At 37.8% G+C, this 17,198-nt stretch overlaps 1 protein-coding gene and 1 long non-coding RNA gene across 3 annotated transcripts; one reads left to right on the top strand and one right to left on the bottom strand.

Moving 5' to 3' along the window:
* The first annotated feature begins 961 nt into the window (after positions 1–961).
* On the top strand, positions 962–6,826 carry LOC117418494 (uncharacterized). Of its 2 annotated transcripts, none has more exons than XR_009306775.1 (2): positions 962–1,128; positions 2,839–6,826. It is a non-coding gene; the product is annotated as an uncharacterized LOC117418494 (long non-coding RNA). The 2 variants fall into 2 exon arrangements; XR_004546816.3 differs by having other exon boundaries at positions 962–1,666.
* On the bottom strand, positions 6,800–15,934 carry LOC117418492 (BRISC complex subunit abraxas 2-like). Its single transcript, XM_034031619.3, has 9 exons — positions 15,760–15,934; positions 14,049–14,139; positions 11,534–11,570; positions 11,245–11,311; positions 10,664–10,854; positions 9,681–9,800; positions 8,861–8,945; positions 7,973–8,087; positions 6,800–7,455 (listed from the first exon to the last, which is right to left on the bottom strand). Exons 1-9 carry the CDS (start codon positions 15,829–15,831, stop codon positions 6,917–6,919), a joined length of 1,317 nt encoding a protein of 438 aa, XP_033887510.1. The 5' UTR covers positions 15,832–15,934; the 3' UTR covers positions 6,800–6,916.
* Positions 15,935–17,198: the final 1,264 nt, after the last annotated feature.

The raw sequence follows: 17,198 nt of genomic DNA, 5'->3' as shown, positions 1-17,198 counted from the left end.
GTATCCATGGCAAAACCCGTTTCAAGACCAGTTTTCTATGGCATCAAGGCAGACTTGTCAGCTATCACAGCTGCATCTAATTATCTCTTTTTTTCAAAAGACTTTACACCGTTTATAATCCATATCTGATTGGTTTGTCATTTGGTTCATATCATACACTTGGCATAATTAGACGACATGTACCTCATTTCAGAATTCTTATTGCATTGTATAATAAAAATAATATTAAATTCCCAAGTCCTATGGTAAAAACCTGATGTTGGAGTTCACACAGTACATGGTTTACTGTATGTTCTTGGTGTTACTGTTTAACAGTATGAATGCCCTTCTGTATTATTAAAATTGATATAATCGATTATGTAGGACTGTTCATACAAAATTAAAAACTGTCTTATCTAGTCCTTTCATTGTTTGATACTCTATGAAAAAATGACTGCAGTTAAATGGGTTTTAGCATAATCTTTTACATCAGTTTTACTACCTAAAAACACCATGTTCTTGTAAAGTAATGCAAATATACAAACAGTTTAGGCCCCCACACCTTACATTTGCATTATATATATATATATATATATATATATATATATATATATATATATATATATATATATATATATATATACACACATTAGAAAGTAAGTTTACCACAGTTGTACATAAATAGGTCATGCATTACCTATTTTAGTTCTCATAATGCTGCTATTACGACTAGGATACTGAAGTTCAAGTTATACATTTGTGGCGAGCAACAATTATTACTTTCACGTGTTTTATCAACAAAAACGTTCCAATTTGTACAGCAGTATTTTTTTTTTAGTAACCGCTGCCCGTGTATAGAGATGTTAACCACGCCTGCATGTACACGGGCTCCTCCCTTTACCGTGTGTGACACATTGGGTGCGTTCACAACACGCAGACTTTCGTCATTCCGCGCAGAATCTGCACAGAATCAGAGCAAGTTGCCAATGAATTTTCAGAATCTTTGCCGAATCTGCGCAGATTTAGCAAAGTCTGCCTCTCGTGAACGCACCCACTATATGACAGTCAAAATGGCAGCCTCCTTGTGCTGGTTGAATCGCATTGCATTCCACTTTAGAATCGGAGACAAACTTATTAGAGATCTAGTCAGTAAGTACAAATTTCATTTATTCGCGGAGAAACAGACGTGTAACGCCAGGCAGGTGGCTTTGAAGAATGGATCGGCTGTTTTTTGTTGTTAACGAAAGACAAGCTTGACTTTCTCGACAGGAAAGCCAAGTTAATACTTTTTTGAATGAGTAGGTCCACGACTGCCGTGGTCTCGAAACTTTTAACTACAACATCGGATTTGAGCACGAACCGGAGTTTCTTTACGATGTCTATCAGCCCTACGCCGTAAACACAGTATATAACGTTTATTTTGAATTCAACGATTGTAGTGGGGTCTTCCAAAATGCTTCGTAACCAAGGATGTGATATTCTGATCCCACCTACAAAAGTACAGGGCAGGTGTTGCTACGTACGTTACTTACTCGGTGATCAAATCTTGGGAATGTGTGCCACACGCTCATCGACAGGACAATAACGTCGGATCCGTGGCAGTTGGTGACTTGTGCGACATAACTCATTTTGACCACATTACCGAGGCATGCCCCTAGCAATGCAATCCCGAAGTATTATTGGAATGGTACGAGATAATTTTTTTTTTTTTTTTTTTTTTTTTAAGATTTCTTATGAATAAGTAAGACTACATTTAATTAATTAAACTCCTAGGACGACGTTCACTACTTTCAGACAGCTTTTATGTATCAACACAGTTGTCAAGTATTATATTTAACTCCATATTATGACCCAATGACAACCCATCTTTAATGTCACGGTCACAGACAGCTGGCTTCCTGCTAAAGTATGGCATTCGATTCTTGAATAGTTGTCATTACTGATTATTATTATTATTATTATTACTCAAGTAAGATATGCACAGTGTACTTGGAATCCAAAAATCCAAGATAACATCCATAATTATTATTATTTGTTTATTTAGCAGACGCCTTTATCCAAGGCGACTTACAGAGACTAGGGTGTGTAAACTATGCATCAGCTGCGGAGTCACTTACAACTATGTCTCACCCGAAAGACTGAGCACAAGCAGGTTAAGTGAGGAGGGTCACACAATGAGTCAATGGCTGAGGTGGGATTTGAACCGGGGACCTCCTGGTTACAAGCCCTTTTCTTTAACCACTGGACCACACAGCCTCCTTATATTATATGTTCTGCTTTGACACAATCAATTCTCAAACAATTTCTTTTGGTTCAGTTTACTAGGCTGCAGACTAACTTCCTGCTTCCATGTTGCAACCACACCTGCTTAGTCCTTGGTGCCAAAAATCCTACACACACACACATGTGCGCCTTGTTTTGTTTATGATGATTTGACACACAAGAGGTTTAAAAACTGTGTATGAGTAATAAATGAAAGTTAATCATTACCACCACTATTTGTCTGTTGCAGTACAGAATAGTATGACACATACAGTAAAATCAATGACATGCTGGCAGTCTTTAGGCAGGCTCTCCTCTTGTCTGCTTTACGTGGCCTTGGAAAAGGAAACAGCCAGCAGCTACAGGCTTGCTTGTAAGGGCAGTAGTGTAGGGCTGGTACTTTGGGTTAAATTCCCAGAAAGTAACTGTTCCAGGGGGACCTGCTTGAATTGAGTGATTCAATTTGCTAGAAGAGGGGGGGTAGTTTGTTTAAAAGACAGAATTAAAAATAACAGCTGTACTGTACAAGATTCAGGGTATGCACACAGTAGCTCAGGTTGAAATAGACTAATGTTTTCTGCATCCTGTGTTTCACAGAGATGAAGATGTGGACGAGGGGTATGTTATCACAGGAGACAGTATAGGGCTTCGTCTGACAGCTGTGCAGTTCTGGAAATGCAGTGAAGTGGGACTGAAACTCCCATCACACAAGAAACAGCAAGACTGCAAGTTTGTGGTGGCTAAATCCTTACCACAGCAAGGTACTAAACTTGGCACTCTTATCAGGTGAAGAAGTATACCTGTTTTTTCTCTTAAAACACAAAATACTTGATTACATGTAATGCCTCCTCTGTACGATCACAAGGCTAGCTTAAGTATGAAGAAGCACATTACAATTCATTATCGCAAAGTTTGAGTTAAACACTTTGGGAATGGAGGTTGTTCCTAACCCAAAATGTTCGTAACTCTGAAAATTAGTTTTCAATGATTTTAATAAAATGTGTACACATGCTATGTCCAGCCTTAATCCGGTGAATAATGCAATACTCATATTGTTATGGTTCTCAAGTCTTTAAAATACTTATGAATGGAAAAAGGCTACATTTAAGTTACTATTGAAATGCAATTCACAATTTGAATGATGTACTGACACGTGTTTTTGGGGGGTTTTTTTGGCTCACAACCCACGTAACTGTAGCAACACATTTAAACGTTCAGGAAAACCTGGGTTAAGGTAGTGCTGGTTTTTAAACAATGCATTCACGCAGCTTGCTCAGTCATTCAGCCTCCTTTGGCTTTAAAAAAAAGAAACCTGTGCTTTGTTTAAAATTAAAATGTTCCTAGTAAAATTGCCCATACTTGCTTTGAAATGTGCCTCACCTCTCTGTGTGGATACATTTGTTTGTACAGTAATGTTGCCTTCACTCTGACTAGCATGCTGCTTATAGGAGTGCCTATCTGGTTGAATTGCATGCATGGTTGAGTGTTTGTATACTTCCAGCTGAGAGTGGGGTGTTTAGTAGACCGGTCAGTTGGTAAGTTTGGTGTTCGTAACTCTTGAGTGTGAGTGTAAAGTGTATAAAGTATAATACTGCAAAAGCCTTGGCTGTTATTATTTTACAAGGAATTGGAAAATATAAAACACATGAAAAGTACAGCAAATTCAACACTTTATGAATGATTAAAGATTTTTTTTTCCTGTAACTGAAAACAATAAAACATTCAGTTTAGGTACATCTCCCCAGAATAATGTGTTTCTGTAACTTGTGTAGTTGGTTAGTGCAACTGCACGATCATGTATAACTTGTTATGATCGAGTATTTATAATTAGGTGACTATTATATTAAAGTGTATCTGTTAGGGGGTTCCCATTCACTCACCTAGTAAAAGCGAAGCAAGGTGAATAATCCAATCAAGAGCTCGCTGGTTCTCAGCCATGCTTGTCGACAATCTAGTCTGGGGGCCCACAGGGAGCACTGCACTGGCCTTTGTGCTTAGACTAAACACAGAATATAGTGATATGTGCTTGAAAATATAATAGCACCTATTTAAAAGTATAGGAATAGATCATGCAACAAATCCAAAAGATGTATTTTTTTATAGAATATTCTTGTTTTAATATCTCAAGACAATTTAAACAGTTTAAAGACAAACTAATATAGAAACCCATTGTCCTTAGTTAAATATGTCACATTATAGAAACGAGCAGACAAACTTTTTTTTTTTTTTTTTTTAAATACATTCATTCAGCTCTGGTACTAGTGGTCAAACTTGATTGGGATCAAAATAATATTTCACTACATATCAAAAATGAAATGTATGAATTGTCTTTGTTAATCGCAACCTACAGTATTGATAATAATGGACTGCCATTAAAAGTTGTACAGGAATAGATATTTTGTGGAGGTTCTCTTTTTGCACTGTACTATATATTATAAATCCATTTAGTCAAAACACAAGTAGCTTCATTAGATCCAGATATATTATCTAAAAATAGAAAGTCAGCGCAGATTGTACAAACTAAATTAATGTATTTATTATCCATGTACAAATCAGGTTTCTTGATCAAACTGTTAGAGAAAAGTGTCTTCCACTCCCAGGCTGTTCTGATGTTTATTGCCTTTTGGTTTGTAAGGAGTGTTCTCGACGGGTGTCAGTGATAGAACTCTCAGCATATATCTTCTTTTTTTCCTTTACTTGGGGAGTACTTCTACAGGGCTCATCAACAGAAGGCAACAAAACCCATGATTTCATCACGTCCTCCCTTTATTCAATATGGAAGGCCACGGCAGTAAATGACAGTGATTTCAGTGTGCAATTCCACATGGTAGGACCTTTGTGAGTTACTTCCCTTTCATTTCCCCACAGAACATGAACTTGTTATCTCAAGCAGGAGTAGATATGGAAAGGAAGAGGAGATGCAGATTCTCTTGCTCATAGATTTCACTTTGGATGTGTCAACCTTAAAAGATAACGGACTGTTTAGCAAATAGTTTTGAGCACAGATTCTGCAAACTCTAAATAAAATTCACAGAATTGCGCTCTGCAGCCCCCGTCAGTAACAGCATATTTATTTGTGGCACAACTTTACAGTATTGGTTAATAGCATAAGAAGAAATTAGCAATGTAAATAAGCAATGTAAGTGCACCAAAGAGCAGATGAGAGCAACGTTATTCCTGATGAAATAGAGAGGGACAGTGAGCCCTGGCATTGACTACCAGTTAAATATTGATGGTGATTTTGTTTAATTATTATTACAGTAATCCGTTGTGTATCCGCCATGAGCAAGCTCTTCAGCAACATTACAGCGCTAATGCAAAATGTCTACAGGAAAGCGAGTTACCTGATACTAAAGCCGACTGGGCTAAAGAAGCTGAAATTCACCGACGTGTGAGTGAGACAGAACCAGAACCAGGGTTGGATACCGAAGAGTGAGTAAGCAAGCTGAAACTGCAGACAGCCGGGCGAGTAGCCGGAGTTTATTAGTTCAGATTGTAGATCCCACCAACATTTTCGTACTGTTCAGTGTGTTGAGTTGTTAAGTGTGTTGATATGTAAATAAATCCTGTTTGCCTGCGGGCCACATCAACTTCAACCACCGTCTCGATCTCCTGCCTGTCACTCAGCAGCGAATGCACGCACTCACACGGCTACTCTGTCACAAGCATTAACACCCTGTATCTTTATAAACAAGAGATTTAGGGGATCTCCCTAATAAAAGCTGAATCTTACAACAATTGTGTAAATATAGTAATTGTTACAGCTGTGTATAATGGTATTTAAAACAGGATTAATTTATCACACTTTTTACATATCCGCCCTTTCTCTGGTCCCATCGCAGTCGGATACGCAACAGACTACTGTATTGTTTTCTCTTTAAAACACATTGATACACAGATCAAACAAAATATGTTTCTGTATGACAGTCCTGCTTACATAAATAACTTTCAAAAAACGTGCAAGCTAAAGCAAGTATATAATATTTTTTCTTTGTTCCGATTAGGTTTCTTATAGTTTTTGTAAAACACCTTTCCTAACTAACCTCTTATCTGGCTCATAAAAACCAAAGAACTTCGAAGGCCACCGACAATTTTAATTTTTTACCCTTTTCTTCTTTTAAATAAATGTAAAAACAAGGCAAAATAGTGCAAGAGGTAATGGTATGATCTGATTCTCTAGCTAAATCCTAGACAGTGAACACAGACTAATCTGGATAGTCTGTTAACCCCAAAATGGTTTATTGGCGTTACCAAGCGTAACTAAAATGTGGCACCAACTGGATTTTTTTTTTTTTTATTACTATTATTAATTTAATTAATTGTTACTACGATTTCATAAGCAGCCCCTCCCCCAAAGAACACCATCCCTACACAACCCTAAAAGGATCTTTAAAAATGTTCAGTGGCACAGGAAGGGCTTGGTTCCTCAAGCGCCAATCTTTGTGTGTCAGGAATCTGTCGCAAAAGGTTTCCAACAGGGCAAATAAAAATTAAAAACAAAAAAACAGTGGAAGCGTCTCTTCTTAAAATTGTCTGTGCACGGCTTTATTTTCTGGACTTGATTTGCTTTTGCTTTTTTTTTTTTTCTAAATGCCTTCAGCTTCCCCAGTCTATTTGAATTCAGATTGTTTACTCAAGCAAATTCAGGACCCACGTTTCGCTGACATGTCCCTTGTCAGATCTGAGAGGCCTGGGAGTTCCTGGCATCACCGTCTGGCCTCAGCGATGCCGGACGGCCCTCTGCGAGCTGCGAAAATTCACTGTCAGAGGATTCTGAGGGCTCGTTTGCCAGGTTCTCATATTCGCTGCTGTCCTCCTCATCTTCGTCCTCATCTTCCTCCTCCTCCTCCTCTTCCCCTTTCGCTAGCTGCCCCACCACTCCACTGCCTGGTGTCCCTTGTGAGGAGTCGGTGCTGGAGCCATCTCCGTTTCCTGTATTTTTGGCAGCTCCTAGGCTCGGCGGGGCGTAGCTTGATGAGCCCACCGCCTGGGGCCGCGGCAGGTAGGCAGTGCTTGTCTCCGTATTGACCGCTGTGCTGTCCAGGGGAATGACTTCGGAGTATGGAGGTGGTGTCTCTGAGGTATCTTGGTTCTCCAGGCTGTACTCTTCAGCTGCGTTACCCGGACACACTGCCCGAGAGTTATAAGCAGGACATGTGTTCTTGTGTTCTTCCGGCACTTGTCTGCCTTCAACTGCTGCCATTTCCTGAAGTCCTGTGAAAAGAAATGCAAACAAGAAATGCTCATCACTGACTACTTTGGCATATGACATAATTGTCTTGCACCAGTATTACTGGAATTGTACCAGAACCAAACAGACATTCCAAGACCAACAATGGGAATTTGGGGGAAAAAAAACATAATGCATACTTTATGGAGACTGTAAATTCATATTCCATTATGGTCCACTGCTAAGATACGTTTTAAACATGCCTGCCCTCTAGTTGCCATTAAGGGCAATACAAAAAATGAATATTTGAATATTCTTTTTTTTTTTGGCACTTTAGAGAACTGCCAGTGCAAATATTACAACATGTCTTCAACTTTGCGTAACTTTTTTTTTTTTCCTAACTACCTTGGATAAAGTATCTCTTATTTAGGTTGGTGTCTGTTCTATTTTTCTCCTCTAGATCCTAGTCCAGTGTTCTACTAGTCCAAACTGCTTCTACAGATCAGAACCCCAAATAACCAGTCTGATGATAATGCTTAGCTTTCCACTGTGGACACTTACTCCTTTCATCCTCCTTTTCAATTTTCCTGAGAGCTATTTGCTTCTTAAGTTTATTTACTTCTTCTTGAAAGGTTTCCTTCAGACGTTCACTATGTTCCACTTCTCCACACACTGCCTGTAACACAAATAAGGTTTAAAATGTGTTAGTAGGGTTAAGCTCAATAAATGTGTACAGTATATTGCATTCAATTTATATACCTATTGAAACTAAAATGTACTGTACATAAACACACTACAATGCAGCACTCAAACAGTGTCATTATCAGTAGCCATAGCATGTTAAAAACATGCTGCTCCAATACTGGTGATACAATGGCCAATTTCTCGATAAACCTCCTTGCAGCACTTTAAAACTGCTAAACCGGGGACTCCTGAGTGGCGCATCCAGTAAAAGCACTTGCGTAGAGTGCCGGATGTGCCCTATAGTCTGGACGTCGCGAGTTCGAGTCCAGGCTATTACTTTGCCGACCGAGGACGGGAGCTCCCAGGGGGCGGCGCTCAATTGGCCGAGCGTCGCCCGGGGGGAGGGAGGGTTAGGTCGGCCAGGGTGTTCTCGGCTCACCGCGCACCAGCGACCCCTGTAGTCTGGCCGGGCGCCTGCGGGCTTGCCTGTAAGCTGCCCGAAAGCTGCGTTGTCCTCCGACGCTGTAGCTCTTGGGTGGCTGCATGGTGAGTCCGCAGTGTGAAAAAAAGCGGTCGGCTGACGGCGAACGCTTCGGAGGACAGTGTGTGTTCGTCTTCGCCCTCCCGAGTCAGCGCAGGGGTGGTAGCGGTGAGCTGAGCATAATAAAATAATTGGCCATTCCAAATTGGGAGAAAATAATAAAAATAATTGGCACCAACTAAATTTATAAATAAAAAAATAAAAAACTGCTAAACCAACCTTACCTGGACTTTGTCTTGCAGTGCATTGTACACCTGAAAAATTGTTCTGATGTCCTTCATTACCCCGTCTTTGTCAAAGAATTCAGCCCTACAACATTAAAATTCACAATGAAGTCTTCAGAAACTGTGTGTAAATTGCAACCTATCTTATCTCAAAACAAACAAAAGAAGTGTGTGGGCCAGGTGGAAATCGTGGATTTGTAAAATGTATTTAAAAACACAAACATGTTTTTAAAGTTAATCATTAAACAAATGTGTTTTTTTTTTTTTTAAATGTTATTTACTTTTTTAAATGTTTGTATATTACTGAAGGACAGACAAAGCAGGATAAAAACACATTTTAGTACAGTATTTAATCAATTTACTGTGAATGCTGATGTTCTCAGGGTTACACGATGAAAATAACAGTAATACTGTAAATAGGTGTGTTACCAACTATAATAGAATAACATCTTGAACACACAATCGTAGCCATTACATTTTTTTTTTAATAATACTTTATCAATGCATTTGAGAAAGACATTAAAAGATTGTCAAACCAGTAACTGCACATTGTCTTTCGTTTCCTCATTCCAGAAGGTCAGGTCTCAATTCAACACTGTTGGTTCCATAGTTTCAATATTAAAATTGCAACTTAAACATTTGTACTTGCTATTGGTACTATATTGTAACAGTATCATTTTCTATAGTGGTGTAATTCGTTATACCCTATAATGTTTCTGATCGTTCTTCATCCCTTCTTTCCAGTCTACATGCAGAATAGCACTGGCTCCCTTGAAGCAGTGCTGAAATGAAAGAGAAGTTCATTTGAATTTTGACTCACCCCTGTTCCTTTATCACCTTGGCGTAGTTCCAAGATGTATTAGGTACAGATGAAACCTTATACTCCTGCTGGCTTGTATTGCCTAGATTGGGGATGGTAAGCGAGACCCTCTGATTATACCTAGAGAAGAAAACAGAGTTATGGATTCACATACACAATGTACACCCATTTTATTGTATCTGTATACCACAGTGCCACCTACTGACTATTGTCCTATTTACATTATACATTACATAAGCTTACAACCCCGTCCGTAGTGACCTTTCACCCTCAAAAAAAGCCAACCAGACTCCAGGCAGCCAGGAATTAACTATGCCCAGGCAGCTGGTCCCCAGGCAAGGCAAGAATACCAACACCAACATTCACTCAGGCAAACGGAAAATGGTTGACCCTGATTGAGCCTTTAATCTTCACAGGCAGGGCTCCAAGAAATAAAACACTAACCTGCTGTCTGTACACTTCACTGAGTAACAGGTCATCTGCAAGTCAATGGTGAGGACTGCACTCACCATGAGCTTTGTCATAATGATAATGTTACCGACAACAGCATTGTGAGATACAGAAAATCACGACACCTTGACAACACAATACATTCTCCCATAAAAGTTTTTTAGTGTGGTATTTGAATTGATAACTCTTCTAGAAAGGGACATGATGTGGCAGTGTTAGAGTTTGGGTTAAAGTGTTAAAGAACGCCCTGCAAAGTGTACAGGATTGCAGTGTACCAAATCATGGTTCCTCCTGCAACAATGGTGTTTTTCTGTTTCCACACGTCACCCATTTTTTCATTAAGTAGAGTACTACTCAGGTATAAGGAAAGGTTTAATTCAAAAGTTAACCTTTTGAAAAACAGAAGAGTACATGGATCACATTGCATTATCATACAGGCAATATAGCTCAGGTAAAACCCAACCCCAAACATCGCTCGATAATTGCTCTTGACTGTCACGTCAACACAGGAGCACCACTGTAAAGTCACGTACTTTCTGTTTGGCCTGAACAGCACATACTCTAATGCATGTGTGGAGTTATTTGCAGTGGAGATGAAGCTGAAGAGAAGGAAGACGAGGTCAGGCACTCCGAGAATGTGGGTCAGCTGTTTGTGAATAATCTGCTCTCTGAAAGACATCTGCTGTTGTGTGTTTCTGCGAAACCTATACCAGCCAATAACATTCTGTAGGGATACAAACACAGAGGCAATGTCACCATTACAATATAACACAAGCTAAGACCAGTCAACATACAGAATGTGCTTTTGATGTATGGCATCTATGTAAACTATATTTTGGTAGGATTTTTTGTGTCAGTAAATACAAAATATGACCTTTAGGAAATCTAAACAACCTGGATTAAAAGTAAGGTCTGCCTTTTCAAGAAGCGATTAGAGCACAAAATGTAGTTAACAGTATCCCCAAGAAACTGGCAGTATATATAAATCCTAAAAAGACTTCCAGCTGAGGAAGTTAAGACCTAAAAATCATTTCTATTTCCTAAGCTGGAACAAACTTAGTACAAATCATAAGGACAACAACCTTAGCTACAATATTCTTAAAAATTGTCTTACTTTTCTTCTTTCTTTGAGAATTCTTTTGAGATTTTCCTCATTGACTTTACCTGCGTAGTCATAAAAGCTGAAAACAAAGCAGTTTTATTAGTCAATTATTTTTAGATGGTGATAATTATTACTAGACACAGACCACAAATATAGTGACAAAGAGGTAAACACAGGTAGCTGCATGTAGCTGTATAATCACGATATTAAAAATATTAAATCATAGATTGCTAATCAACATAGCCAGCTTGTATTGCTAGTCAAGGTCAGAACCTTTCCAGTCACAAAGCCATTTACTTACCTAAAAAGTTGTGAGCACGGCTCATGGTTATGGATTTCTGTAAAAGATTAAATGAAATAAAACATTGAGTGGCATAACAAAAAGTAATTTGATTTTCACCCAAAAATATGCAAACCTAATTATGTACGGTATAATGCTTTGACAGAGAAATGATTTAAAACCTAGTTACAATAACCTTTCTCAGCAATAACAAAATTAATTTGGATTGCTCTAGGAAACATAATGAACGGTTATCTGGATAGCAGGCTATCACAATGGGTTGCTTTACTTGGCTTTGGAAAGGGCAAATACCTCCAGGAGTTGTGCAAGATGAGAACTCTACATACCTAGCATTGGTTTGGCCAGAGGCCTGTGGTCTGGAGAAGCAACTAATAGGCATAGACTGTGAGAGAGGGTGTTAGCAGTCCGTCCTTATACTTCCCATAGCAGGCAGAAGACTATCATTACCCAAGTGGTTATCTAACATGACCAATAATGACCACAGCAGAAACTGCATTAAAAAAAGGTCACAGAACACCTACCGGTAGCTAAAAAAGAAAATACGGTAATCCATTATCTTGAAAAAATAGGTATGTTAACCATACCGAAATCTTGCTCAAACAATCTCTTCAATTAAATAAGTTAAGTTACTCTAGGTTACTCTTGTTTCTACTCAGTCATGACTATAACGTTCCTCAGAACCTGGATAACTGAATTAAGGCAGGGCAGAGACCAGTGAGTGGAAGTTGTTGAACCTGATAGAAAAGCATTGGCTCTTCTTAATTATGAGCAAAAATGTGGTAGGAAAAACAGGTCTATAATGTACAAAAGGTCTGAAATGACTGCAGTTCAGAACAGAGCCAGGATTTAAATTGGTTGTTAATGGCTTAACCAAATGCATTAGTATTGAGCTTGCTTTGATGGCCTGAAGAAATGTAATAAGCAGCCTGCCACTTCAGACGTAAAGGTGAATTATCTAAGGTTTAAAACTGCACTTTCCTACCCTTTTACAGCTTCAGTACCAGTTTCACAGCTTCCCTTGTCATTGTGCAGTGGAACTTTTTTGTAAAGGTACAGCACTATCTGCTCTGCTACCCTGCTTTAATGAAACGGACAGATGAATGACACTTCCTTTGAAAGGGAAATATACAGTTAAACTTAATAAGTGAAGAGAGCACCAAAGATATTTAAGGGTAGGGAAATTAATTTTGAAACTTTAGTTATTAAGGCCATCCATATTACTACAGTCATGACATGGTTTTCCTTAAAGGTTTAGTGCTTTAAGTATCACAGCAGTGCATAAAGAGACAGGATATAAACATTGCTCAGAAAACTGGAAATGTATTTAAAAAAAGACTTATATTTACATCATTTATCTGCACAGTCTAATCTGATACAAGCTACCTGTTTGATGCAGTTCGATGCTGCATATAATCCAGTTTAGAGCTGGAATCAGGTGGTTTTGAAGGATTGGTTCCTCAAAACTTGATTGAGTTTTGTAAACTCTACATTTATTATCAGATTCAAAACAATTCATTACAAAAGGATTGATTCCTTGTGCATGTAAATGTAGTAATGTAACTTATCATGTTTATATTTTGAGGACGCCAATACCTCAGAGATTAGTCTTTCATACAGAACACAGGAAATAATGCTCTTTAATAAAAAATGTAGTTTCCCCCTTTTTTCTCTAAGGCGAACCGATAGAAGCTGCTGCACTGGCATCAATGTGGACTGAGTAGAGTCAATTTACCTCCAGGGCATTAGAAAGGATTATGCCACTGCTGACCATGAAAATCAATGGAAAGGTATCACTAATTAATAAGCTACAAGGGCATTTTCAAAGACCTTTTATTTACATACCAGTTCCTGACACTGAATATGGAGAGAAACTGTAGAAAGAGGAAGGGAGTATACAGAGGTTCATTGCTACTGTGTTTCTTTGTTTGCAATCAATTTTAAACCTGCCTCTGATAATCCCACTTCTGAGAATAACACTTATTATTATTCTGTGCACTGCAAGCTACAATATTCAGGGTAGTAATCAATGCCGCTTTGAAATAGTGCTGTTGGGAAAACACTCCTAACCATTTTGAAAGTTACATTAGTCAAGGTGTTTTTGTGTCCCTGTGAAAAATGCTGTTTCTGACAAACAGTTAGTGTAATTACACATGCATGTTTCTAGTGCTTTCTTTGGATTCTATCACTAGAAGCGAGTTTATTAAGTATCTTTAAAATAAATCACCGTATTTCAGTTTAAAGTGAAACATTAAACACAATATTGGGCAATGAAGTGGCGTTAGAAATGTTTTAGAGTGTTGGGATTTACCTAGAAGAACACCACATAAGTTCTCACTTTTTAAACTCACAGTTCAAGACAGACACGTCCAAACTCAGTGCTCCCACAATGCTAGGCTTGGAGTGATAATAGATGGCGTTTGTATCCCCAATAAGGATTTAAGCCTGCACTCTTCTGGCTCACAGTGAAGTTTGATAGTCTTGATAACAAACACAAGGTCAACATTAAAAGTCTCACCTAAAACCTGAAGAAACTCTGTGTTGCTAATTTGTGAATCACTGATGCTGAAAGTCTCCTCTTGCCTTACTTCTCCCAAGAGAAAGCCTTCCTATAAAAATACAAACAAATCAGAATTGAAGAGTACATGCTGTAGTACAGTCTACATTACTGTTTAAATTAATTATTTTCTAATAAAGTGCCACTACATTAATAACATTTTAAATACAGTAACAAGTAACAAGAATAAACCCAACAAATGTAAAACTTGTGAAAATGTACTTTAATATAAGCCAATATAATGTACTTCTCATAAAAAGGCACTGGACCCAACTTTTGAAAATAAGTTAATGTCTTTTTGCACAGATCCCGTGACTTTTTTTACAGCCTCAGAGGAGAACAACTGCATATTTTATTAATTACATGGAGACCCACCCAGTACCCAAAGGTACCTCCCTTCTTACACTCTCTCTTGTCTTGTGTAATCAAATCATTTTTTGCTGACACAAACCTTGAACATTAAAACTGAACAGCCTGCGTTATTATGTTTCAGCACCTGGCTTATTTATTACAATTCATACATTTCTCAAATCCAGTAAATAAGACATCTCTCAAAACAATGTTTGTTAAAAATAATGTAGCAAAAGACTGTGTTTAAGTAGTAAACATGTTCGGTATAGCCTATATTTAATCAACATTGGACCATGCTTGAGTTTTAAAGACAGTTCAGAAATGTGGCATAGGAGTGCACTGTTTCGTGCTTGAATCCCTGTGTCAGGCACCAAGATTTCATGAGACTGGTAGAGACAAAGGAGACATTTCATTTATTTATGGACATTATCAGAGAAAGTACAAAGGCAACATTTCTGAGTAATAAATCAACATTAATTGTATTACACAAATTCAATTTAAAGAAATGACTTGCAGGAAGGAACAGTTTTCTGAGTAGTTTGCAATTATTTTTGTCCTCTCAAGATTATATCGTTACCTTTCCACTTTCTTTAATATACGAACAGTATGTGAAAATGATTAAATATTGATAAGAATATATATATATATATATATATATATATATATATATATATATATATATATAGTACTGTACCATTTACTTTTGATTTCAGATGACATAACACAAAACGTGGGTAGGACCACAGAAACAAATATACTTTAAAAAGGTGTACTCAAAAACAACATCATGCAAAAAATAAAAAGGCACCACGGTAAACACTTCAAACTATTGTGTTATTAAAAGATGTATTCTTAAAAACAAAAGGTGAACAAGGGAGACGTAATTTATAATTATTAATTGGTTTTCAAACTGTTAGCACTAATACGAGTAAACTGGTTTCATAGAATAATGTATACTATTACATTAATTATATGACAGTTCTGCGTTACTGCTCGTCAAATACCGGCTTCACAAACTATTTATAAACCGACTCAAAACCTCTGTCAGACCAAGCGTAATACTAGGAATAAAGTCACCAAATGCCTAACTGCAACCCTTTTTATTAACAACCCAATTTCTCTTAGCTCTAAAGACCAAGAAGCTCTACCAGCAGTAGCACTCGCTGCATCAAATTCAGGAAGATGTCCCTACTGTCTGAGAAGAAACTTGGACCGGAGCCCCCAGAACACTGTGGCATATTAAAACAAGCACGACACCAGGATTGCCACGGCTCAATCAATTAGCGTCTCTACTGTCTACGACAAGTGTCTGAGTACATACGTGGTCGGAGTTGCTGTTGGCACTGTGATAACACAGAGAACTGAAAGTATAGCCCGAAATAGAAGCCGCCATGACGGAAACACCCCCACCTATCCCACAACCCAATGCGGTAACAGGGACCTCATCTTCCTCGCGGAGTCACAAACATCCGGTAGCGCAGCTAAAGGTGCCGTGAATTGTAGTTTTGGAGCTAAAATTATTAATAATATTATTAAAGTGACCCACTGACAAAAAAATTGCCCCCGTAAGAATCGCATGAGGGATACCTATAGCTACTGTTGTAACTCGACAAAGTAATGGAAATGCACAGTGGGAAAGAACAAGGTAAAAGGTCCCTCCCCTTTTTGCAGTAGTAGGAATTAAACACGCAGCTTTGCAAGCCAAGCACACTGAAAAGCGACCCTGATGTATTACATTAAATGTCTTATACATTAAAAGCAATTTTAAAAGATCTCCGTATTGTTGCCCCACCAAAACAGATGACTTTCAGTTCTATTCCTCCATTATTTAACTTTTGAAAACTTTCTGTCTGTCTGTCCAGGTGACATGTACGAGGTAGGAGGGGAGAGGGGATATATTACAGTTATAGAATAGATAAGCAATTCTGCCTTTCTCCTCACCCCATTCCTGGATATTTCATTACTTGTAACCTCACACAGTTACAGCCATTTATAATGCAGCAGGATGTTTTCTGTAAGATCGTATGTGAAAATAACCATGGCTTTAAAATAATAATAATAATAATAATAATAATAATAATAATAATAATAATAATAATTTTGTTTAAATATTTAGAATCAATTTAGAGCTGAAACTGTATAAAGTGAAGATACACATTTATCGTATTGTCTTTTCATTTCTACTTTTTTTAGGCTTTCAATCTATGATCAAACAAATACTACACCTATCAGCCGACATATATTCTAAATCACAGGTAAGGGAACCAATGACAAACTGCCCGTGCAATCATCATCTTTTTAGAAGTTGTTGGCGCATGCCATCTAAATAGAGATGAAGAGCGCCCTCTACCTTTATACATGTGCATTTATTTCTTCCCTTATATTTTCTCCTGTTTCCCTATACAATACTTTTTATAAAGTTGACTATACCTTTCTCTTTCTTCATTTGTTTTTCTCTCCCTTCTACCAAAATATAATTTACTGTTGTAACTTCAATTTCTATTTCCTTTAATTTTCTGTTTAATGTTTCTTTGCTGAATATATGTGTTGTGTTTCCTGAATATTATGTCCCACTGTTTCTTGTTCACTGCAATCACTACATAACCCATTCTTATGGCTCCCAATCCTTTATAAATGATAATGTAATGCTGTATGTCCTAACCTTATTCTATTAATATTAGTTTATTCCTCCCTGTTTTTCCCTTTCCCTGTATGTTTTCTCTGCTTTGAGTGATTTTTTTTATAATACAATCTTCCCTT

This window comes from Acipenser ruthenus, chromosome 13 (assembly GCF_902713425.1).
Source record: "Acipenser ruthenus chromosome 13, fAciRut3.2 maternal haplotype, whole genome shotgun sequence".
Classification (NCBI taxonomy): Eukaryota; Metazoa; Chordata; class Actinopteri; order Acipenseriformes; family Acipenseridae; genus Acipenser; species Acipenser ruthenus.
The sequence above is the reverse complement of the archived record's forward strand: the minus strand, read 5'-3'. Positions and strand labels throughout refer to the sequence as shown.